Here is a 25,590-nt window from a genome sequence, read left to right on the forward strand (position 1 = left end):
GCAGATGGGCAAACCGAAAATGTTACAAAGGTACGTCTCTGCTTTCAGTCTCTTAACTTTCTCCAGAGCCTCAACCAGTATAATTTTTATTTTATCATATAACAATTATTCAAATTTAAGAAATATTATCATTTATACACATTAATTTATCATCATCATCATTGGGAATGGCGTTTCGTGCAGAGCGTGTTCCCACGACTAGTAATTACTCCTTATTATACATAAAAGTTGACAACTTCACTTTCCATCTTCCAAAAGGCTGAATCTCCAATCCCCAAGAGGGCGTTTGGTTCAGATAATCTCAAATTACCTAGGTAATGTTATATTATCTTGTTTGGTAACCAAACTATGAGATTACCTGGTAATGTTATATTACCTCAAAGCTGGTGTGGCGGTAATATTTCAAGGTAATGTGATTACCTCTATTTTCTTAGGTAATCTAAGATTACTTTGAAATATTCCAACTTTACCCTTGTAAACTAACCATTATATAATAATAATAATAATAATAATAATAATAATATTATTATTATTATTATTTTTTGAGAGTATTATTATTATTATTATTAACAACAACAACAATCCACCGAAAAGTGGAATTGAACAGGTAGTAGTAGTAGTAGTGGTAGTAGTAGTAGTAGTAGCAGTATTATTATTATTATTATTATTATTATTATTATTATGTTAAATTATGAGCCATTGAAAAAAAAAAGAGCCTTACAAATTAACCAAAACATTTTTAAAAGTAAAGTATTTTTACACCTTTAAGGGCATTTATGTAATTGTTACAGTATCACCTAAAATATAACCTCCAACCAAACAAGTTAATATTACATTCCTACAACTTTAACCAAACACATAAGGTATAATCTTACATTCCCTTAATCTCACATTACCTCCCCGGAGGTAATCCTATTACCTAAGATAATCTAAGATTTTGTGAACCAAACGGCAATCGCACTGCAACACGACATAGTATGCGGAAGAAAGATAAATCACGGTAACGTAGTGGCTCAGCATACAAAACACATTTTTGATTCATTGTGGTGCTATTGCTAACATCTCAGCGATTATCTGCATTGTCGGCCTCGTTTTTGGATTTGAAAGAAGACAAGATCGGGCCATTTTAGCAATGAGAACCAAAGCTTCCTCCACTGCTTCATTTTCAGGATGTGGAAGCCGTGGATCCAACAACTCCTGGAGTTCGATGGTTGCAGGGGAAGGAGATGTGAGAAGATCGATGTAGTCACCAGGATGTTTTCCCTTAATGATTTCTAATGTTAATACTCCGAAACTATATACATCGCATTTTTCAGTCACCTTCATAGTGAAAGCAAATTCTGCAAGATTACATACAATTCTTAACAATCAGATCATGTATGTCAATCACTCCAATCAGACCAGTCCATTCGATTTCGGACTAGGCCTATGAGACTGTCAAATTAATTAGTTTTTTTTTTGTCAGATTTAAAAGTTTTGGCTTTAATCGTAAAATTTTGGACTGTCGAATTAATTAGTTTATTTTTTTTGTCAAATTTAAAAGTTTTGGCTTTAATCGTAAAATTTCGGACTTTCGAACACAGGTGTAATTATAATATAAAAATTACTAAAGATGTGTTTGAATATAAATTCCTTGTATATTCTGTTCCATATCACTTGTGAAACAAAGAATAACCTTAAGTGACTCGAGCTATTGAGCTAGCACACTAAATTGTAACTAGCATGTTTGGGCCATCGGTATTATTGATTTTACCTTATCAAATTGATGTTTTATTGAAACAATTTTTTTTTCTATTCTTACCCTAAAATTTTTCAGACTTATTAAGTTGTCCCATTATTTCAGACTAAGATTGACATCCGACAGAAAGCACAACATTTGCAATCGATATCTTGTATGGATAAAAATGGAAAATTTACCTGGTGCAATATATCCGCAGGTGCCTGCAAGCGCGCTAACATTAGAGGAGTCTCGCCTGAGTAGTTTAGCAGTGCCAAAATCCGAGATGCGAGCTTCAAAATCAGCATCAAGGAGAATGTTGCTGCTCGATATGTCTCGATGAACAATGGGAGGTGAGCAATCATGGTGCATGTAAGACAAGCCCTGAGCGATGCCTCTAACGATATTCACCCTCGTCATCCAGTTCAGCTTCTTAGCGTCCTCTTCTCTGCTCAGCATATTTGACAAAGAACCCCTTTCAAGGTACTCGTAAACCAAGAATGCATGCTTCACATTTGAGCAGAAGCCATGGAGTTTGACAATGTTTCTATGCCTGATCGTTGTGAGAGCTGTTATTTCGTTGAAGAAGCCATTCTGATCAGCGATCTCAGCTGATGAATGAAGTCTCTTTACAGCTACTGTCTCGGCTGATGGGATCTTCGCCTTGTAAACAGTCCCGAACCCTCCTTCCCCAATGCGGTACATCTCATGGAACTCCTTGGTGGCTTTCAAGATGTCCAAATACAATGCCTTTCCATGGAATGAGGATATGGAGAAGAAATCACTGTTTTCATCATTGTTGTCACCATCTCCCAGCCTCGACGAATTGCATTGCTCTTGCAACGGACCTATTGCCGACATCTCAGCCATTACTTGCTGCATTGTTGGCCTTCTTGCTTTTGGATAGAGACATTGTCGGGCCAATAGAGCAATGTGAATCAAAGCTTTCTCTTCTTCATTTTCAGGATGTGGAAGCCGTGGATCCAGACACTTTGAGAAAAATTTGATAACATTAATGTCGTCACCTGGATGTTTTCCCATTATGATTTCTAATGTTAATACTCCGAAACTATATACATCGCAACTTTCAGTCATCACCTTAGTGGAAGTAACTTCTGCAAGATTACATACAATTCTTAATCATCAGATCATATCAGAAAGCACAACATTTGCTAATGATATCTGCAGGGGAAGAATATAATAATTTACCTGGTGCGATATATCCGCATGTGCCTGCAACTGTGCTGAAATTAGAGGCGTCTCGCCTGAGTAGCTTAGCAGTGCCAAAATCCGAGATGCGAGCTTTGAAATCAGCATCAAGGAGAATGTTGCTACTTGAAATGTTTCCATGAACAATGGGAGGAGAGCAATCATGGTGCATGTAAGACAGGCCCTGAGCAATGCCTCTAATGATATTCACCCTCGTCATCCAGTCGAGCTTCTTAGCGTCCCCTTCTCTGCTCAGCATCTCCGACAAAGAACCCCTTTCAAGGTACTCGTAAACCAAGAATTCATGCTTCACATTTGAGCAAAAGCCATGGAGTTTGACGATGTTTCTGTGCCTGATCGTTGTCAGAGCTGTTATTTCGTTGAAGAAGCCCTTCTTATAAGCGATCTCAGCTGATGAATGAAGTCTCTTTACAGCTACTGTCTCGGCTGATGGGATCTTCGCCTTGTAAACAGTCCCGAACCCTCCTTCCCCAATGCGGTACATCTCATGGAACTCCTTGGTGGCTTTCAAGATGTCCAAATACAATGCCTTTCCATGGAATGAGGATATGGAGAAGAGATCACTGTCTTCATCATTGTTGTCACCATCGCCTCTTCTAAACGAATTGCATTGTTGCTCTTCATCTGGACCTCTATCTCCTTTCCCACAAGTGAAAAGAACCACTGCGAACACAGAGACTAGTACCAGGGCTCCCACTATAGGCAATACAATGCTGAGAATCTGTGTTTTGTGGCCACTCTTTTTCCCCACAAAGGACATCTCTGTGGGTGTTGATGAGCAAGATGGAAGGTCTTTATTATCTCCACATAAACCTGTGTTTCCCTTCAGAATGGCTTGCTTGAAACCCATGGTGTCAGGAATAGGGCCTGTCAGCTGATTATAGGATAAATCAACATTCACCAAATCACGAAGACTATTAAACAAATGTGGGATCTCTCCACTGAGAGAATTGTTACTCAGGTCCAGCGTTGTAAGATGTGATAGCTTACTTAGCTCAACTGGTAAATGCTGGCTGAAGTTGTTGTGGCTCAAGTCCAATTCATACATTTGCTGATAGTCTCCTATGAATGAGGGTATTGGTCCACTAAATTGGTTGTTGGACAAATCAAGGACATTCAATTGCTTAAGAGAGGCTAACTCTATGGGCAATTGACCGGAAAAATTGTTGTCCCCCAAGTATAAGTAAAGCAGAGATGATAGACTCCCAAGTTCTGCAGGGATCCCCCCACCCAAGTTATTTGAAGAGAGCTTGAGTATTCCTAGTTGAGTCAAATTTCGAAACTCAGGAGGGATTCTACCTGTGAGATTGTTTTCAGCCATTTGCAGGTTTGTCAAGTTTTTGGAGATTCCCCAGTTTTTGGAGATTTCACCGTGGAACTTGTTTTGACTGAGCCACATAAACTGCAAATCAGGGTATATGCCAAAAGATTCAGAGAGGTTTCCGGTGAACATATTGCCATCAAACCGGACACGCTTTAAGCTTCTGCAGTCTCTTAAGCTGGGTGGAATTGGCCCCGAGAGGTTATTGTTGTTCACCGTGAAATTTTGAAGTGCCAACCCTTTACAAATACCGTCTGGCAAATGACCTGAGAATTGGTTTTCATCCATTTCCAGTACGGTCAAGTTTTCCAGTTTGCCAAGTTCACGAGGAATGGAACCAGAAAGATTGTTGGCACGAAGAAACAAGATTTCTAAGTTCCTCAAACGCCCTATGGAAGTTGGGATTGAACCACTAAACATATTCTGACTCAGTTGCAGATCAGTGATGCTCTTTAGGTTCCCTAACTCTTCAGGTATTGAACCACTAAGTTGGTTACCATAGAGGTGAAGAAGTAACAAATTCTCTAGGCCACCTAGTGAAGCAGGGATTTGACCACTAAGATTATTCGACCATAAACTGAGATAGGAGAGTGACTTTAGCTTTCCTAGTTCACGGGGAATATGACCACTCAAATTGTTAGAGAAAATGTATAGTTGTTGCAATTTTGAGAGGTTTCCTAGCTCGGGGGGAATTGAGCCGGTTAGTTGGTTTGTGTCTATGTAAAGCACAGTGAGATTGGAGAGTTTTCCCAGCTCGGGTGGGATGTGGCCAGAAAGAGAGTTCATATAAAGTTGCAAAGAACTCAAGTGTTTCAAATTGCCTATAGAAGCAGGAATAGAACCATTAAGAGAATTACCAAGCAAAGCAAGCTCATTGAGAGATGTCAAGTTGCCAATTTCATCAGGGATTGGACCATGCAAGTTGTTTCCAAACATATGGAGGGTCTGGAGACGGATTAAAAGGCCAATTTGAGGTGGGATTGTGCCAGTAAAATAATTGATTGACATGTCAAGATAGACGAGCTTGGTAAGATTGCCAATCGCAGGTGGTATGCTTCCCCAAAATGCATTCAAACTAATTTCAAAATATTCAAGATTTGGAAGTGAATGAAATGGAAAGCTTTGGAGTGTACCATTGATGTTGGAAGTAGTAAGGTTCAGCCTGTTGACACTTCCCGCAACGCAGTGAACTCTATACCAGTTGCATGGGCTGCCACCATTTTCTGAAATCGTCCATGAAGAATCCAACGTGTTGTTTGCGTGGAAAAAAGTGGATTTCCATTTCAGGAGACCATTGGCTTCTTCATTACTGGAAGCAGGAATTACATTAGAAGAAAGCTGTTGAAGGAAGGAAAGTAAAGAAAATATAGCAAGAAGCCTTGCTACTACTAAATGAGCCATTTTTTTTTTCAATTTTGCTAAAAACTTAGTGCACTTCTGAGTTTCTTATCGCGGTTTTTTTAAACTTATAGCGAAAACCCTCTAATGGCTGTAGCCAGCGTCAATTAAGTCGCGGATACGGTAGACAAATAAACTGGCGGTGGGCCCAAGCTGAAGTGGGATTGCATGTGCTTTGTAGATGTGAAACATTAATATGATGGATGGATTGCTCTACAGTCTACACATTGATTCAATCTGTTCAACCAATTACAGAGTCCTATACAAAGGTAAGCTAGAAACTCTCCTAAACCTCTGGAGTTAAGTATTGACTAACTAACAGTTATTCAACATAAATAATACAATATAAAATAACTAACCATAACATAATATGTAACATTACTAATAGAAAATCACTTCATCTCCGGCCATGGAGACGAAGAGATGGCCTGAAGTTTTTTTTTTTTTAATTAATTATTTTAATTAAAATTATTTTAAAATATTATTTTTAAAATTGATAACCAATACATTAAGTAAACAAGTTATTTTATCAAATTATATGATTTTGTGTTGTCTAAGGACTCAATTGTAATTTTTTAGTTCAATGATCTAATTACAGTGTGATCTGCAATTCAATGGCCTATTTAACCATTATTCCTTTTTTATAAAGTAATGTTACTCTTCAAAATTTTTCCCTCAAATTTTACCTCCATGGTATTTTTCTATTGGATAATGATCTATAGACATAATTATTTGTGTTTAAGACTTAAACACAAATACTATATTATTGCTAAATTTGTACTTAAGTCTTTTTTTTTAGTACTACAGTAGTAAAAAGATAGCTACTTTCTCAACCTATTGAATCACAAAGAGTCAACAGTTGCCTCCACTGAGGGTCAAATCCACTTTCATCCTTCATGTGAGAGTGTAAATCGGAATACCGAGTGTCACAAGATCACAAGGTCTTTGGCAATTTGTACTTAAGTCTTAATTTTGTTACTAGCATTAACTTAAAATTATAGTTATAATTTAGCAATAATGAATTCTTTGTATTTTTAAATCTTAATTTTGTTGCTAGAATCAGTTTAAATTATAATATAATTTAAGTCTTAATTCTCTTCCGGCTTTAGAACTCCAAATTTCCTGCTTCCGAGTAGCCTTTTGATAAAAACTTTCTCCCTTCTTGTGAACATTATATCACATCCTTCTAGTCTTTACAATCAAAACTGTAGACGATGCACCAAAACACATTTACAAAAATAGTGAATTTTATGTATACAAATAGTAAACATAGATTACTTTTTTGTTTTCTTTTTAAGATAAAACATAGAGTAGGTGGGGTATGCCCGAATAGGTAAAACTATACTTTACAAGTGATGAACTTCATGTAAATCATAATGAACAAATGCCCAAATAATTTACTTTCAATTAGTTTGTAGATCTCCCAATTTATTCTCATACGATTTTATACACATTTAACTAAGGAAAAATGACACTTTTTTCTCATATGTTATGTGAATATAACACTTATCCCTCTGTGTTATAAATTGACAGTTTTTCCCTTAAAAATAATTATTTCATTATTTTTTCCCTATGTTAGATTGATATTTTTACACTTAAAAATAATTATTTCATTATTTTTCTTCTCCAACAAATTATTACTTATATGTATGGATGATCACGATTCGTTTCGAACCTAACCAAACACTGTAACAATCATACTGAAATAGTATGGACAGTTCAAGTTACGATTCAAAACTGAAAATATAAAATTAAATAATTGTTGAACCGTAAACTGGAGCTGAACAACAGTCATATATAGTGAAAATAATCAAACACTTATTTGATAAATCAGTACGACTCTGTTCCAAATTCGATTTTGAACCGCCAATCAAAATTTATTTATTTATTTTTATAATTTTATTTCTTATTTAAAAATAGTCTAAATTTAACAATTATTTTATTTTATTTTTTCGATTCTGAATCATAACCGTCCATACTTTTACAGTTCAATTGTTACGGTGTTCGATTAAGTTCGTATCGAACTGTAATCTTCCATACATATTAGTAATACTAGTTTTTCTTATGCACGATGCGCAAAAAATAGGTCTCCAATATTAGTATTTTGTATTAAAATTTTAAATTTATTTAAATTTTAATATAGTAAATAATAATAATAATAATAATAATAATAATAATGTAAAATATTTTTACAAATTGGATATTTATATTTAAAAAAATAACTAACATATAACTCTAATATTTAATGTGTATATATTATTATTAAAGAAGATAAGAAAATATATGATGGATGCATGTCCATATTAACAATAGTGGAAAAGATAACGAAAGTTATAACGGTAGGGGTATATTTGTCCAAAATATTATGTAGTACAATTTTTATATCATAATGTACAAAAAAACTTAACGGAAAAAACGAACATAAATGAGGGATATAACCTTCATCCACACTTATTATTAGTAATATAATTGGTTGGAGAATAAAAATAAATGAAATAGTTATTTTTAAGGATAAAAATGTCAATTTAACATTTCAAGTGAAAAACTACCACTTTTAAAATAAATGAGGGGAAAAACTGTCACTTTAATAACTCAGGGGTTAAAGTGCAATATGCACATAACTTGCTACTCTAAAGTTTTGCACTTCCCAAGTTTTCACGGAAAGAAGAACTCTCATTGAAACCATTCTCAGGTGAAATAGCGATTTGAAACAAAAAAAAAGAAAGAAAAAAGACGTGATTATATTCAGTATTTTTTTTTCATGTAATTGAATTATTTTAAAGGAATAATTTTGGTACTCTTTTATTTAAAATTACTATTCAAATTTTTGTACTTTCTTTTGAATATTTTTGTATTCGATTATACTCCATCCATCCCATTTTATATGTCTGGTTTGGTTAACGTTGACTGGAGTAATTTTTAATTCAATTTTTTATAATATTAAATTTAATATTAATATACAAAATTTATATATTTAGAAACTAAACTAAAAGTACTATTAAACACAAAAAAAAATTTAAAAATAAGTAAAAAATAATAAAGAAAATAAACAAAAAAGAAAGAGTTAGTTTGACCAATGAATAGAACGTAGGACAGATAAAATGGGACAGAGGGAGTATTATATACAGATTACAAATAATTTATTTAATTTAAAAAATATTTTTTTGTATTTTAATATTTAAATGTAATTAATATACTAATATAAAAAAATAATTGTGAGAGAAAATAATATTTAATGTGAAAATATAATAAATTTTAATGTTATGTGAAAATAAGACTGCATTGTAATTGAATCAGTAATATTTTTAAAAAAAATAGAGAAGGAATCCAAGTTTGTTGCATATAAACTGTGATACATTGATAAGGATAACACATAAAATTGTATTTCTACAATAGAAAAAGAAAACAAATACTGTAAGTCTTTCGCGTTTTGGAAGGGATATGATAAGAATCCAAAGAAAGTCATATCTTCACATTAAAGGCAGCGGAAAAAAAAATGGTCCGGAGACCGAGACATTTATAACGACCACTAAGACTGTTGCACCCAATTAATATTTTGAACCAGTAAAAAGCTAGCATGACTTTTAATGTTCAAAGTAAAGAAATTTGGGATGGCATTACAAACGAGACTGACTTGGTATAATCAAAGAAAAGGAAAAAAATGCTTGATGACTGACCAGGACTCAGGAAACACATGACTTCATGCATATGAATACAATCAGATTTAAGATCTTTAGAAAATATGCAACCACCCTGGATTCATTCTCATCTACTTAACTACACAGACAATACTTTTCCACAAAGGACGGAAAATCTACAAATTAAGGAGAGAGATCATAGAGCTAATAGACTGAACAGAGCTGCACAGACCAAACCTCAAGCCAAAACTCTCCAGACCACAATTAATCAAAGCCTCACAACACAACTCTAAGAAAGCTCTACAAATATTTCAGAATACCTCATCCAAAGACCAAGATGAGGCTGGGCATGACTGAATGCATGGATATCCACTTTCTTACCAGTAAATATAGGCTCGTTAATATTAAACCTATATGCAAATATTGATGAAATTGGTTATATGATGACATCCAGTTCACTCACTGACTTGCATTAAGCATTAAGTAATTATTATTTGAAGAAAGGCCTAAGAATACATCATACACGGAAATTTACACTTCAAATAAATTGCAATCACAACTACATAAGGTTCAGTAACTGCAAAATTTTCTCTTTGATCTAGCAATATACTTCAAATTATAAGTTGAAAAATATTTAATTTAGTCTTTATAATATAAAAATTGATCAATTTAATCCCTGGTATATAGATGACAAGCCCCTGATATGCTAACTTGAAAATACTTAAAATGTCACCACCAAGAATTAAACTAATGATATTGGAATAATAGTAACTTATTTCAAGTTAAATCATAACTACCAAAATTGCAAAAATAAAAATAATATAGCTAAAAGTAATATATCACATAAATTCATTTTTTGATACCTTGTAAATAATTAACACATTTTTATCTGATATTGAATTCTAATTATATTATTTTGTAATATATGAACAAAAATATTTTGATTATTTATGCAGCATCACATAAAATTAATTTATATAATATATGATTTTAATTATATTATAGTTTTCTTATAATGTTGGTAGTATACTAGTATATAATTTAATTTATTTTTTATAACTCAACAAAATGACTTTATAATATTTCTGTTATAATTTAATATTGGGCTAGGATCACTGAACTGGGCTATAATGCATATGGGTCAAACTACACTAAAATATTGAATTCAACCAATTAGCTAGTCTAACTCATAGCCATATAAACCCATATTTGCTCTCTTATTTTATCAATGTGGGATTCTTAACAATTTCTATGTTGGTAGTATATGAATTAATTGTTTAAAATTAAGAAAATTGCTATATATAATGTTTCTTTTTTTTTTTTTGTATTAATATATTTTAATAAATGCCACAAATTAAAAATTAGCTTATACGGAGTAACAGAACAAGACAAAAAAACATAAAGAGAAAAAAAAAACATGCGCACACACACACACATTGAACTCAAATCAGTTCTGTAGTAAAGTGAAACAGAACAAGACAAAAAAACATAAAGGCAGGCACTAATACATGGAAAGAAAAAGGAGAGAACTCAACTTGGGATGAAAGGATTCCAAATAAGTGCACTCCTGCAAGAGGGAAGCAATCAGGAACTGGATAAAGAGACCCANCAGTCACCTTCATAGTGAAAGCAAATTCTGCAAGATTACATACAATTCTTAACAATCAGATCATGTATGTCAATCACTCCAATCAGACCAGTCCATTCGATTTCGGACTAGGCCTATGAGACTGTCAAATTAATTAGTTTTTTTTTTGTCAGATTTAAAAGTTTTGGCTTTAATCGTAAAATTTTGGACTGTCGAATTAATTAGTTTATTTTTTTTGTCAAATTTAAAAGTTTTGGCTTTAATCGTAAAATTTCGGACTTTCGAACACAGGTGTAATTATAATATAAAAATTACTAAAGATGTGTTTGAATATAAATTCCTTGTATATTCTGTTCCATATCACTTGTGAAACAAAGAATAACCTTAAGTGACTCGAGCTATTGAGCTAGCACACTAAATTGTAACTAGCATGTTTGGGCCATCGGTATTATTGATTTTACCTTATCAAATTGATGTTTTATTGAAACAATTTTTTTTTCTATTCTTACCCTAAAATTTTTCAGACTTATTAAGTTGTCCCATTATTTCAGACTAAGATTGTTCAGACTTATTAAGTTGTCCCATTATTTCAGACTAAGATTGACATCCGACAGAAAGCACAACATTTGCAATCGATATCTTGTATGGATAAAAATGGAAAATTTACCTGGTGCAATATATCCGCAGGTGCCTGCAAGCGCGCTAACATTAGAGGAGTCTCGCCTGAGTAGTTTAGCAGTGCCAAAATCCGAGATGCGAGCTTCAAAATCAGCATCAAGGAGAATGTTGCTGCTCGATATGTCTCGATGAACAATGGGAGGTGAGCAATCATGGTGCATGTAAGACAAGCCCTGAGCGATGCCTCTAACGATATTCACCCTCGTCATCCAGTTCAGCTTCTTAGCGTCCTCTTCTCTGCTCAGCATATTTGACAAAGAACCCCTTTCAAGGTACTCGTAAACCAAGAATGCATGCTTCACATTTGAGCAGAAGCCATGGAGTTTGACAATGTTTCTCTTCACATTTGAGCAGAAGCCATGGAGTTTGACAATGTTTCTATGCCTGATCGTTGTGAGAGCTGTTATTTCGTTGAAGAAGCCATTCTGATCAGCGATCTCAGCTGATGAATGAAGTCTCTTTACAGCTACTGTCTCGGCTGATGGGATCTTCGCCTTGTAAACAGTCCCGAACCCTCCTTCCCCAATGCGGTACATCTCATGGAACTCCTTGGTGGCTTTCAAGATGTCCAAATACAATGCCTTTCCATGGAATGAGGATATGGAGAAGAAATCACTGTTTTCATCATTGTTGTCACCATCTCCCAGCCTCGACGAATTGCATTGCTCTTGCAACGGACCTATTGCCGACATCTCAGCCATTACTTGCTGCATTGTTGGCCTTCTTGCTTTTGGATAGAGACATTGTCGGGCCAATAGAGCAATGTGAATCAAAGCTTTCTCTTCTTCATTTTCAGGATGTGGAAGCCGTGGATCCAGACACTTTGAGAAAAATTTGATAACATTAATGTCGTCACCTGGATGTTTTCCCATTATGATTTCTAATGTTAATACTCCGAAACTATATACATCGCAACTTTCAGTCATCACCTTAGTGGAAGTAACTTCTGCAAGATTACATACAATTCTTAATCATCAGATCATATCAGAAAGCACAACATTTGCTAATGATATCTGCAGGGGAAGAATATAATAATTTACCTGGTGCGATATATCCGCATGTGCCTGCAACTGTGCTGAAATTAGAGGCGTCTCGCCTGAGTAGCTTAGCAGTGCCAAAATCCGAGATGCGAGCTTTGAAATCAGCATCAAGGAGAATGTTGCTACTTGAAATGTTTCCATGAACAATGGGAGGAGAGCAATCATGGTGCATGTAAGACAGGCCCTGAGCAATGCCTCTAATGATATTCACCCTCGTCATCCAGTCGAGCTTCTTAGCGTCCCCTTCTCTGCTCAGCATCTCCGACAAAGAACCCCTTTCAAGGTACTCGTAAACCAAGAATTCATGCTTCACATTTGAGCAAAAGCCATGGAGTTTGACGATGTTTCTGTGCCTGATCGTTGTCAGAGCTGTTATTTCGTTGAAGAAGCCCTTCTTATAAGCGATCTCAGCTGATGAATGAAGTCTCTTTACAGCTACTGTCTCGGCTGATGGGATCTTCGCCTTGTAAACAGTCCCGAACCCTCCTTCCCCAATGCGGTACATCTCATGGAACTCCTTGGTGGCTTTCAAGATGTCCAAATACAATGCCTTTCCATGGAATGAGGATATGGAGAAGAGATCACTGTCTTCATCATTGTTGTCACCATCGCCTCTTCTAAACGAATTGCATTGTTGCTCTTCATCTGGACCTCTATCTCCTTTCCCACAAGTGAAAAGAACCACTGCGAACACAGAGACTAGTACCAGGGCTCCCACTATAGGCAATACAATGCTGAGAATCTGTGTTTTGTGGCCACTCTTTTTCCCCACAAAGGACATCTCTGTGGGTGTTGATGAGCAAGATGGAAGGTCTTTATTATCTCCACATAAACCTGTGTTTCCCTTCAGAATGGCTTGCTTGAAACCCATGGTGTCAGGAATAGGGCCTGTCAGCTGATTATAGGATAAATCAACATTCACCAAATCACGAAGACTATTAAACAAATGTGGGATCTCTCCACTGAGAGAATTGTTACTCAGGTCCAGCGTTGTAAGATGTGATAGCTTACTTAGCTCAACTGGTAAATGCTGGCTGAAGTTGTTGTGGCTCAAGTCCAATTCATACATTTGCTGATAGTCTCCTATGAATGAGGGTATTGGTCCACTAAATTGGTTGTTGGACAAATCAAGGACATTCAATTGCTTAAGAGAGGCTAACTCTATGGGCAATTGACCGGAAAAATTGTTGTCCCCCAAGTATAAGTAAAGCAGAGATGATAGACTCCCAAGTTCTGCAGGGATCCCCCCACCCAAGTTATTTGAAGAGAGCTTGAGTATTCCTAGTTGAGTCAAATTTCGAAACTCAGGAGGGATTCTACCTGTGAGATTGTTTTCAGCCATTTGCAGGTTTGTCAAGTTTTTGGAGATTCCCCAGTTTTTGGAGATTTCACCGTGGAACTTGTTTTGACTGAGCCACATAAACTGCAAATCAGGGTATATGCCAAAAGATTCAGAGAGGTTTCCGGTGAACATATTGCCATCAAACCGGACACGCTTTAAGCTTCTGCAGTCTCTTAAGCTGGGTGGAATTGGCCCCGAGAGGTTATTGTTGTTCACCGTGAAATTTTGAAGTGCCAACCCTTTACAAATACCGTCTGGCAAATGACCTGAGAATTGGTTTTCATCCATTTCCAGTACGGTCAAGTTTTCCAGTTTGCCAAGTTCACGAGGAATGGAACCAGAAAGATTGTTGGCACGAAGAAACAAGATTTCTAAGTTCCTCAAACGCCCTATGGAAGTTGGGATTGAACCACTAAACATATTCTGACTCAGTTGCAGATCAGTGATGCTCTTTAGGTTCCCTAACTCTTCAGGTATTGAACCACTAAGTTGGTTACCATAGAGGTGAAGAAGTAACAAATTCTCTAGGCCACCTAGTGAAGCAGGGATTTGACCACTAAGATTATTCGACCATAAACTGAGATAGGAGAGTGACTTTAGCTTTCCTAGTTCACGGGGAATATGACCACTCAAATTGTTAGAGAAAATGTATAGTTGTTGCAATTTTGAGAGGTTTCCTAGCTCGGGGGGAATTGAGCCGGTTAGTTGGTTTGTGTCTATGTAAAGCACAGTGAGATTGGAGAGTTTTCCCAGCTCGGGTGGGATGTGGCCAGAAAGAGAGTTCATATAAAGTTGCAAAGAACTCAAGTGTTTCAAATTGCCTATAGAAGCAGGAATAGAACCATTAAGAGAATTACCAAGCAAAGCAAGCTCATTGAGAGATGTCAAGTTGCCAATTTCATCAGGGATTGGACCATGCAAGTTGTTTCCAAACATATGGAGGGTCTGGAGACGGATTAAAAGGCCAATTTGAGGTGGGATTGTGCCAGTAAAATAATTGATTGACATGTCAAGATAGACGAGCTTGGTAAGATTGCCAATCGCAGGTGGTATGCTTCCCCAAAATGCATTCAAACTAATTTCAAAATATTCAAGATTTGGAAGTGAATGAAATGGAAAGCTTTGGAGTGTACCATTGATGTTGGAAGTAGTAAGGTTCAGCCTGTTGACACTTCCCGCAACGCAGTGAACTCTATACCAGTTGCATGGGCTGCCACCATTTTCTGAAATCGTCCATGAAGAATCCAACGTGTTGTTTGCGTGGAAAAAAGTGGATTTCCATTTCAGGAGACCATTGGCTTCTTCATTACTGGAAGCAGGAATTACATTAGAAGAAAGCTGTTGAAGGAAGGAAAGTAAAGAAAATATAGCAAGAAGCCTTGCTACTACTAAATGAGCCATTTTTTTTTTCAATTTTGCTAAAAACTTAGTGCACTTCTGAGTTTCTTATCGCGGTTTTTTTAAACTTATAGCGAAAACCCTCTAATGGCTGTAGCCAGCGTCAATTAAGTCGCGGATACGGTAGACAAATAAACTGGCGGTGGGCCCAAGCTGAAGTGGGATTGCATGTGCTTTGTAGATGTGAAACATTAATATGATGGATGGATTGCTCTACAGTCTACACATTGATTCAATCTGTTCAACCAATTACAGAGTCCTATACAAAGGTAAGCTAGAAACTCTCCTAAACCTCTGGAGTTAAGTATTGACTAACTAACAGTTATTCAACATAAATAATACAATATAAAATAACTAACCATAACATAATATGTAACATTACTAATAGAAAATCACTTCATCTCCGGCCATGGAGACGAAGAGATGGCCTGAAGTTTTTTTTTTTTTAATTAATTATTTTAATTAAAATTATTTTAAAATATTATTTTTAAAATTGATAACCAATACATTAAGTAAACAAGTTATTTTATCAAATTATATGATTTTGTGTTGTCTAAGGACTCAATTGTAATTTTTTAGTTCAATGATCTAATTACAGTGTGATCTGCAATTCAATGGCCTATTTAACCATTATTCCTTTTTTATAAAGTAATGTTACTCTTCAAAATTTTTCCCTCAAATTTTACCTCCATGGTATTTTTCTATTGGATAATGATCTATAGACATAATTATTTGTGTTTAAGACTTAAACACAAATACTATATTATTGCTAAATTTGTACTTAAGTCTTTTTTTTTAGTACTACAGTAGTAAAAAGATAGCTACTTTCTCAACCTATTGAATCACAAAGAGTCAACAGTTGCCTCCACTGAGGGTCAAATCCACTTTCATCCTTCATGTGAGAGTGTAAATCGGAATACCGAGTGTCACAAGATCACAAGGTCTTTGGCAATTTGTACTTAAGTCTTAATTTTGTTACTAGCATTAACTTAAAATTATAGTTATAATTTAGCAATAATGAATTCTTTGTATTTTTAAATCTTAATTTTGTTGCTAGAATCAGTTTAAATTATAATATAATTTAAGTCTTAATTCTCTTCCGGCTTTAGAACTCCAAATTTCCTGCTTCCGAGTAGCCTTTTGATAAAAACTTTCTCCCTTCTTGTGAACATTATATCACATCCTTCTAGTCTTTACAATCAAAACTGTAGACGATGCACCAAAACACATTTACAAAAATAGTGAATTTTATGTATACAAATAGTAAACATAGATTACTTTTTTGTTTTCTTTTTAAGATAAAACATAGAGTAGGTGGGGTATGCCCGAATAGGTAAAACTATACTTTACAAGTGATGAACTTCATGTAAATCATAATGAACAAATGCCCAAATAATTTACTTTCAATTAGTTTGTAGATCTCCCAATTTATTCTCATACGATTTTATACACATTTAACTAAGGAAAAATGACACTTTTTTCTCATATGTTATGTGAATATAACACTTATCCCTCTGTGTTATAAATTGACAGTTTTTCCCTTAAAAATAATTATTTCATTATTTTTTCCCTATGTTAGATTGATATTTTTACACTTAAAAATAATTATTTCATTATTTTTCTTCTCCAACAAATTATTACTTATATGTATGGATGATCACGATTCGTTTCGAACCTAACCAAACACTGTAACAATCATACTGAAATAGTATGGACAGTTCAAGTTACGATTCAAAACTGAAAATATAAAATTAAATAATTGTTGAACCGTAAACTGGAGCTGAACAACAGTCATATATAGTGAAAATAATCAAACACTTATTTGATAAATCAGTACGACTCTGTTCCAAATTCGATTTTGAACCGCCAATCAAAATTTATTTATTTATTTTTATAATTTTATTTCTTATTTAAAAATAGTCTAAATTTAACAATTATTTTATTTTATTTTTTCGATTCTGAATCATAACCGTCCATACTTTTACAGTTCAATTGTTACGGTGTTCGATTAAGTTCGTATCGAACTGTAATCTTCCATACATATTAGTAATACTAGTTTTTCTTATGCACGATGCGCAAAAAATAGGTCTCCAATATTAGTATTTTGTATTAAAATTTTAAATTTATTTAAATTTTAATATAGTAAATAATAATAATAATAATAATAATAATAATAATGTAAAATATTTTTACAAATTGGATATTTATATTTAAAAAAATAACTAACATATAACTCTAATATTTAATGTGTATATATTATTATTAAAGAAGATAAGAAAATATATGATGGATGCATGTCCATATTAACAATAGTGGAAAAGATAACGAAAGTTATAACGGTAGGGGTATATTTGTCCAAAATATTATGTAGTACAATTTTTATATCATAATGTACAAAAAAACTTAACGGAAAAAACGAACATAAATGAGGGATATAACCTTCATCCACACTTATTATTAGTAATATAATTGGTTGGAGAATAAAAATAAATGAAATAGTTATTTTTAAGGATAAAAATGTCAATTTAACATTTCAAGTGAAAAACTACCACTTTTAAAATAAATGAGGGGAAAAACTGTCACTTTAATAACTCAGGGGTTAAAGTGCAATATGCACATAACTTGCTACTCTAAAGTTTTGCACTTCCCAAGTTTTCACGGAAAGAAGAACTCTCATTGAAACCATTCTCAGGTGAAATAGCGATTTGAAACAAAAAAAAAGAAAGAAAAAAGACGTGATTATATTCAGTATTTTTTTTTCATGTAATTGAATTATTTTAAAGGAATAATTTTGGTACTCTTTTATTTAAAATTACTATTCAAATTTTTGTACTTTCTTTTGAATATTTTTGTATTCGATTATACTCCATCCATCCCATTTTATATGTCTGGTTTGGTTAACGTTGACTGGAGTAATTTTTAATTCAATTTTTTATAATATTAAATTTAATATTAATATACAAAATTTATATATTTAGAAACTAAACTAAAAGTACTATTAAACACAAAAAAAAATTTAAAAATAAGTAAAAAATAATAAAGAAAATAAACAAAAAAGAAAGAGTTAGTTTGACCAATGAATAGAACGTAGGACAGATAAAATGGGACAGAGGGAGTATTATATACAGATTACAAATAATTTATTTAATTTAAAAAATATTTTTTTGTATTTTAATATTTAAATGTAATTAATATACTAATATAAAAAAATAATTGTGAGAGAAAATAATATTTAATGTGAAAATATAATAAATTTTAATGTTATGTGAAAATAAGACTGCATTGTAATTGAATCAGTAATATTTTTAAAAAAAATAGAGAAGGAATCCAAGTTTGTTGCATATAAACTGTGATACATTGATAAGGATAACACATAAAATTGTATTTCTACAATAGAAAAAGAAAACAAATACTGTAAGTCTTTCGCGTTTTGGAAGGGATATGATAAGAATCCAAAGAAAGTCATATCTTCACATTAAAGGCAGCGGAAAAAAAAATGGTCCGGAGACCGAGACATTTATAACGACCACTAAGACTGTTGCACCCAATTAATATTTTGAACCAGTAAAAAGCTAGCATGACTTTTAATGTTCAAAGTAAAGAAATTTGGGATGGCATTACAAACGAGACTGACTTGGTATAATCAAAGAAAAGGAAAAAAATGCTTGATGACTGACCAGGACTCAGGAAACACATGACTTCATGCATATGAATACAATCAGATTTAAGATCTTTAGAAAATATGCAACCACCCTGGATTCATTCTCATCTACTTAACTACACAGACAATACTTTTCCACAAAGGACGGAAAATCTACAAATTAAGGAGAGAGATCATAGAGCTAATAGACTGAACAGAGCTGCACAGACCAAACCTCAAGCCAAAACTCTCCAGACCACAATTAATCAAAGCCTCACAACACAACTCTAAGAAAGCTCTACAAATATTTCAGAATACCTCATCCAAAGACCAAGATGAGGCTGGGCATGACTGAATGCATGGATATCCACTTTCTTACCAGTAAATATAGGCTCGTTAATATTAAACCTATATGCAAATATTGATGAAATTGGTTATATGATGACATCCAGTTCACTCACTGACTTGCATTAAGCATTAAGTAATTATTATTTGAAGAAAGGCCTAAGAATACATCATACACGGAAATTTACACTTCAAATAAATTGCAATCACAACTACATAAGGTTCAGTAACTGCAAAATTTTCTCTTTGATCTAGCAATATACTTCAAATTATAAGTTGAAAAATATTTAATTTAGTCTTTATAATATAAAAATTGATCAATTTAATCCCTGGTATATAGATGACAAGCCCCTGATATGCTAACTTGAAAATACTTAAAATGTCACCACCAAGAATTAAACTAATGATATTGGAATAATAGTAACTTATTTCAAGTTAAATCATAACTACCAAAATTGCAAAAATAAAAATAATATAGCTAAAAGTAATATATCACATAAATTCATTTTTTGATACCTTGTAAATAATTAACACATTTTTATCTGATATTGAATTCTAATTATATTATTTTGTAATATATGAACAAAAATATTTTGATTATTTATGCAGCATCACATAAAATTAATTTATATAATATATGATTTTAATTATATTATAGTTTTCTTATAATGTTGGTAGTATACTAGTATATAATTTAATTTATTTTTTATAACTCAACAAAATGACTTTATAATATTTCTGTTATAATTTAATATTGGGCTAGGATCACTGAACTGGGCTATAATGCATATGGGTCAAACTACACTAAAATATTGAATTCAACCAATTAGCTAGTCTAACTCATAGCCATATAAACCCATATTTGCTCTCTTATTTTATCAATGTGGGATTCTTAACAATTTCTATGTTGGTAGTATATGAATTAATTGTTTAAAATTAAGAAAATTGCTATATATAATGTTTCTTTTTTTTTTTTTGTATTAATATATTTTAATAAATGCCACAAATTAAAAATTAGCTTATACGGAGTAACAGAACAAGACAAAAAAACATAAAGAGAAAAAAAAAACATGCGCACACACACACACATTGAACTCAAATCAGTTCTGTAGTAAAGTGAAACAGAACAAGACAAAAAAACATAAAGGCAGGCACTAATACATGGAAAGAAAAAGGAGAGAACTCAACTTGGGATGAAAGGATTCCAAATAAGTGCACTCCTGCAAGAGGGAAGCAATCAGGAACTGGATAAAGAGACCCACATTATCCAGCAGGACATATCTACCAAAGCATTCATCAATCTGATCTACAAAGTTATCAGCAATGCAATCAGCATCAGATTGAATAGCTATCAGCAAGGCACACAAGTCAGCTACAATCGATCTGCATAGACATCGGCTAGCACATCACAGCTACAGCAATGCTCTTGTGCTGTAACATAGTTAAACCATCATCAGCTTAACTAGTATCCCTACAGCACATGCACACAAAATAATTTGGCGAACACAAGAAACAAGCTAGCAACCTAGAAACTAGTATCAGGTGAGGAAAATACAACCATGAACTGGCACTAGAGGTCCAAACTTAGGGGTTTGGTGTCATATAGCTTATAGAAGGAATGCTATATAGAACCAGCATAAGTGCATATCAGGTTTGTGAGTCAACTGCAACTGCTACAATTAAAAGTGCACTTCACCCTCTTTCAGATGAACACCACTAAGGCTCCTTCAGAGGGTCAAAACTCAAAGTCAGCAAAAAGCTAAAATCTCAATTTGACTTGGGTAAATTGTAAGACAGTTATCCTTACCAGTCATTGCCGTTCAGAAAATTTGGAAACAAATGGGAATTTGTCACCAGCAAACACATACACTAACAATCAACAGCAAAGTACACACAGGAGACACAGCATCAACAGCTGCTGCAAAATCGTGCAATTCAGCAACATTGACTCGTCACGGACATAACTATAGAAGGCCAGCAGTTGTTCATGAGTACAAGATAGATCTACATTTGAGAAATAAGAAGAGCAAAAAACAGGAACAATAGCCAAAACTAGTGTCAACCCACAACTACCAACAGAAAAGTGTATTGGGATGAATCACGGCATCACGCACATCATGAGTTAAACCTTACAAATAAGTTTCTGCAAATTTGTTCTACCAAGCACTAAACAGACGATATCATCATCAAATGCCCTCTTCATGGATAACAACCTGGAGAAATTCATCAATGCTTCTTCGCTGTCATTCCTACAAATATAGAAGTAGCCAAATTATAATTTTGTAGAATTTGTTGCTACTTTATGAACCAATCATAGCTAGGGTTCTGGGATGTACATCAGCATCAGAACGTGGAGATGGGCTTCGAGACTCAGCCCCTCGGCCACGGGGTGACAAACTTCTTGGAGTTGGAGAGCGTTCTTTCTCGTTGCGTCCACCTGGACTACCATCCCTAGATTGAGGGGCTCTGCGAGGAGATGGACTCCTCCTTGGACTTGGGCTACCATCCCTAGATTGAGGGGTTCTCCGAGGAGATNCCAAATACAATGCCTTTCCATGGAATGAGGATATGGAGAAGAAATCACTGTTTTCATCATTGTTGTCACCATCTCCCAGCCTCGACGAATTGCATTGCTCTTGCAACGGACCTATTGCCGACATCTCAGCCATTACTTGCTGCATTGTTGGCCTTCTTGCTTTTGGATAGAGACATTGTCGGGCCAATAGAGCAATGTGAATCAAAGCTTTCTCTTCTTCATTTTCAGGATGTGGAAGCCGTGGATCCAGACACTTTGAGAAAAATTTGATAACATTAATGTCGTCACCTGGATGTTTTCCCATTATGATTTCTAATGTTAATACTCCGAAACTATATACATCGCAACTTTCAGTCATCACCTTAGTGGAAGTAACTTCTGCAAGATTACATACAATTCTTAATCATCAGATCATATCAGAAAGCACAACATTTGCTAATGATATCTGCAGGGGAAGAATATAATAATTTACCTGGTGCGATATATCCGCATGTGCCTGCAACTGTGCTGAAATTAGAGGCGTCTCGCCTGAGTAGCTTAGCAGTGCCAAAATCCGAGATGCGAGCTTTGAAATCAGCATCAAGGAGAATGTTGCTACTTGAAATGTTTCCATGAACAATGGGAGGAGAGCAATCATGGTGCATGTAAGACAGGCCCTGAGCAATGCCTCTAATGATATTCACCCTCGTCATCCAGTCGAGCTTCTTAGCGTCCCCTTCTCTGCTCAGCATCTCCGACAAAGAACCCCTTTCAAGGTACTCGTAAACCAAGAATTCATGCTTCACATTTGAGCAAAAGCCATGGAGTTTGACGATGTTTCTGTGCCTGATCGTTGTCAGAGCTGTTATTTCGTTGAAGAAGCCCTTCTTATAAGCGATCTCAGCTGATGAATGAAGTCTCTTTACAGCTACTGTCTCGGCTGATGGGATCTTCGCCTTGTAAACAGTCCCGAACCCTCCTTCCCCAATGCGGTACATCTCATGGAACTCCTTGGTGGCTTTCAAGATGTCCAAATACAATGCCTTTCCATGGAATGAGGATATGGAGAAGAGATCACTGTCTTCATCATTGTTGTCACCATCGCCTCTTCTAAACGAATTGCATTGTTGCTCTTCATCTGGACCTCTATCTCCTTTCCCACAAGTGAAAAGAACCACTGCGAACACAGAGACTAGTACCAGGGCTCCCACTATAGGCAATACAATGCTGAGAATCTGTGTTTTGTGGCCACTCTTTTTCCCCACAAAGGACATCTCTGTGGGTGTTGATGAGCAAGATGGAAGGTCTTTATTATCTCCACATAAACCTGTGTTTCCCTTCAGAATGGCTTGCTTGAAACCCATGGTGTCAGGAATAGGGCCTGTCAGCTGATTATAGGATAAATCAACATTCACCAAATCACGAAGACTATTAAACAAATGTGGGATCTCTCCACTGAGAGAATTGTTACTCAGGTCCAGCGTTGTAAGATGTGATAGCTTACTTAGCTCAACTGGTAAATGCTGGCTGAAGTTGTTGTGGCTCAAGTCCAATTCATACATTTGCTGATAGTCTCCTATGAATGAGGGTATTGGTCCACTAAATTGGTTGTTGGACAAATCAAGGACATTCAATTGCTTAAGAGAGGCTAACTCTATGGGCAATTGACCGGAAAAATTGTTGTCCCCCAAGTATAAGTAAAGCAGAGATGATAGACTCCCAAGTTCTGCAGGGATCCCCCCACCCAAGTTATTTGAAGAGAGCTTGAGTATTCCTAGTTGAGTCAAATTTCGAAACTCAGGAGGGATTCTACCTGTGAGATTGTTTTCAGCCATTTGCAGGTTTGTCAAGTTTTTGGAGATTCCCCAGTTTTTGGAGATTTCACCGTGGAACTTGTTTTGACTGAGCCACATAAACTGCAAATCAGGGTATATGCCAAAAGATTCAGAGAGGTTTCCGGTGAACATATTGCCATCAAACCGGACACGCTTTAAGCTTCTGCAGTCTCTTAAGCTGGGTGGAATTGGCCCCGAGAGGTTATTGTTGTTCACCGTGAAATTTTGAAGTGCCAACCCTTTACAAATACCGTCTGGCAAATGACCTGAGAATTGGTTTTCATCCATTTCCAGTACGGTCAAGTTTTCCAGTTTGCCAAGTTCACGAGGAATGGAACCAGAAAGATTGTTGGCACGAAGAAACAAGATTTCTAAGTTCCTCAAACGCCCTATGGAAGTTGGGATTGAACCACTAAACATATTCTGACTCAGTTGCAGATCAGTGATGCTCTTTAGGTTCCCTAACTCTTCAGGTATTGAACCACTAAGTTGGTTACCATAGAGGTGAAGAAGTAACAAATTCTCTAGGCCACCTAGTGAAGCAGGGATTTGACCACTAAGATTATTCGACCATAAACTGAGATAGGAGAGTGACTTTAGCTTTCCTAGTTCACGGGGAATATGACCACTCAAATTGTTAGAGAAAATGTATAGTTGTTGCAATTTTGAGAGGTTTCCTAGCTCGGGGGGAATTGAGCCGGTTAGTTGGTTTGTGTCTATGTAAAGCACAGTGAGATTGGAGAGTTTTCCCAGCTCGGGTGGGATGTGGCCAGAAAGAGAGTTCATATAAAGTTGCAAAGAACTCAAGTGTTTCAAATTGCCTATAGAAGCAGGAATAGAACCATTAAGAGAATTACCAAGCAAAGCAAGCTCATTGAGAGATGTCAAGTTGCCAATTTCATCAGGGATTGGACCATGCAAGTTGTTTCCAAACATATGGAGGGTCTGGAGACGGATTAAAAGGCCAATTTGAGGTGGGATTGTGCCAGTAAAATAATTGATTGACATGTCAAGATAGACGAGCTTGGTAAGATTGCCAATCGCAGGTGGTATGCTTCCCCAAAATGCATTCAAACTAATTTCAAAATATTCAAGATTTGGAAGTGAATGAAATGGAAAGCTTTGGAGTGTACCATTGATGTTGGAAGTAGTAAGGTTCAGCCTGTTGACACTTCCCGCAACGCAGTGAACTCTATACCAGTTGCATGGGCTGCCACCATTTTCTGAAATCGTCCATGAAGAATCCAACGTGTTGTTTGCGTGGAAAAAAGTGGATTTCCATTTCAGGAGACCATTGGCTTCTTCATTACTGGAAGCAGGAATTACATTAGAAGAAAGCTGTTGAAGGAAGGAAAGTAAAGAAAATATAGCAAGAAGCCTTGCTACTACTAAATGAGCCATTTTTTTTTTCAATTTTGCTAAAAACTTAGTGCACTTCTGAGTTTCTTATCGCGGTTTTTTTAAACTTATAGCGAAAACCCTCTAATGGCTGTAGCCAGCGTCAATTAAGTCGCGGATACGGTAGACAAATAAACTGGCGGTGGGCCCAAGCTGAAGTGGGATTGCATGTGCTTTGTAGATGTGAAACATTAATATGATGGATGGATTGCTCTACAGTCTACACATTGATTCAATCTGTTCAACCAATTACAGAGTCCTATACAAAGGTAAGCTAGAAACTCTCCTAAACCTCTGGAGTTAAGTATTGACTAACTAACAGTTATTCAACATAAATAATACAATATAAAATAACTAACCATAACATAATATGTAACATTACTAATAGAAAATCACTTCATCTCCGGCCATGGAGACGAAGAGATGGCCTGAAGTTTTTTTTTTTTTAATTAATTATTTTAATTAAAATTATTTTAAAATATTATTTTTAAAATTGATAACCAATAC

The 25,590-nt window shown here is 35.0% G+C and overlaps 2 protein-coding genes and 1 long non-coding RNA gene across 3 annotated transcripts; 1 reads left to right on the forward strand and 2 right to left on the reverse strand.

The window, feature by feature from the left end:
* Nucleotides 1-2: 2 nt before the first annotated feature.
* LOC116026726 lies at nt 3-1,473 on the forward strand. The gene is made up of 2 exons (XR_004099887.1): nt 3-30; nt 1,068-1,473. It is a non-coding gene; the product is annotated as an uncharacterized LOC116026726 (long non-coding RNA).
* LOC116026664 (MDIS1-interacting receptor like kinase 2-like) lies at nt 718-6,033 on the reverse strand. Its single transcript, XM_031268019.1, has 3 exons — nt 2,927-6,033; nt 1,918-2,832; nt 718-1,340 (listed from the first exon to the last, which is right to left on the reverse strand). The coding sequence occupies exons 1-3, from the start codon at nt 5,667-5,669 to the stop codon at nt 1,039-1,041; spliced, it is 3,960 nt and encodes a 1,319-aa protein (XP_031123879.1). The 5' UTR covers nt 5,670-6,033; the 3' UTR covers nt 718-1,038.
* A 4,718-nt stretch (nt 6,034-10,751) lies between these two features.
* On the reverse strand, nt 10,752-25,452 carry LOC116013040 (MDIS1-interacting receptor like kinase 2-like). Its single transcript, XM_031252704.1, has 7 exons — nt 22,344-25,452; nt 21,885-22,249; nt 12,611-13,160; nt 11,945-12,516; nt 11,560-11,902; nt 10,840-10,940; nt 10,752-10,757 (listed from the first exon to the last, which is right to left on the reverse strand). Exons 1-7 carry the CDS (start codon nt 25,084-25,086, stop codon nt 10,752-10,754), a joined length of 4,680 nt encoding a protein of 1,559 aa, XP_031108564.1. The 5' UTR covers nt 25,087-25,452.
* Nucleotides 25,453-25,590: the final 138 nt, after the last annotated feature.

Source organism: Ipomoea triloba, chromosome 1 (genome assembly GCF_003576645.1).
Source record: "Ipomoea triloba cultivar NCNSP0323 chromosome 1, ASM357664v1".
NCBI classification, from domain to species: domain Eukaryota; kingdom Viridiplantae; phylum Streptophyta; class Magnoliopsida; order Solanales; family Convolvulaceae; genus Ipomoea; species Ipomoea triloba.

What these genes read in the sequence shown, in the direction of transcription:
- LOC116026664 (XM_031268019.1), bottom strand. Translation starts at nt 5,669, where the DNA reads ATGGCTCATTTAGTAGTAGCAAGGCTTCTTGCTATATTTTCTTTACTT. An exon ending in ATGCGGATATATCGCACCAG is followed by an intron (nt 2,833 to 2,926) that starts GTAAATTATTAT and finishes GTAATCTTGCAG; the next exon opens with AAGTTACTTCCACTAAGGTG. An exon ending in CTGCGGATATATTGCACCAG is followed by an intron (nt 1,341 to 1,917) that starts GTAAATTTTCCA and finishes GTAATCTTGCAG; the next exon opens with AATTTGCTTTCACTATGAAG.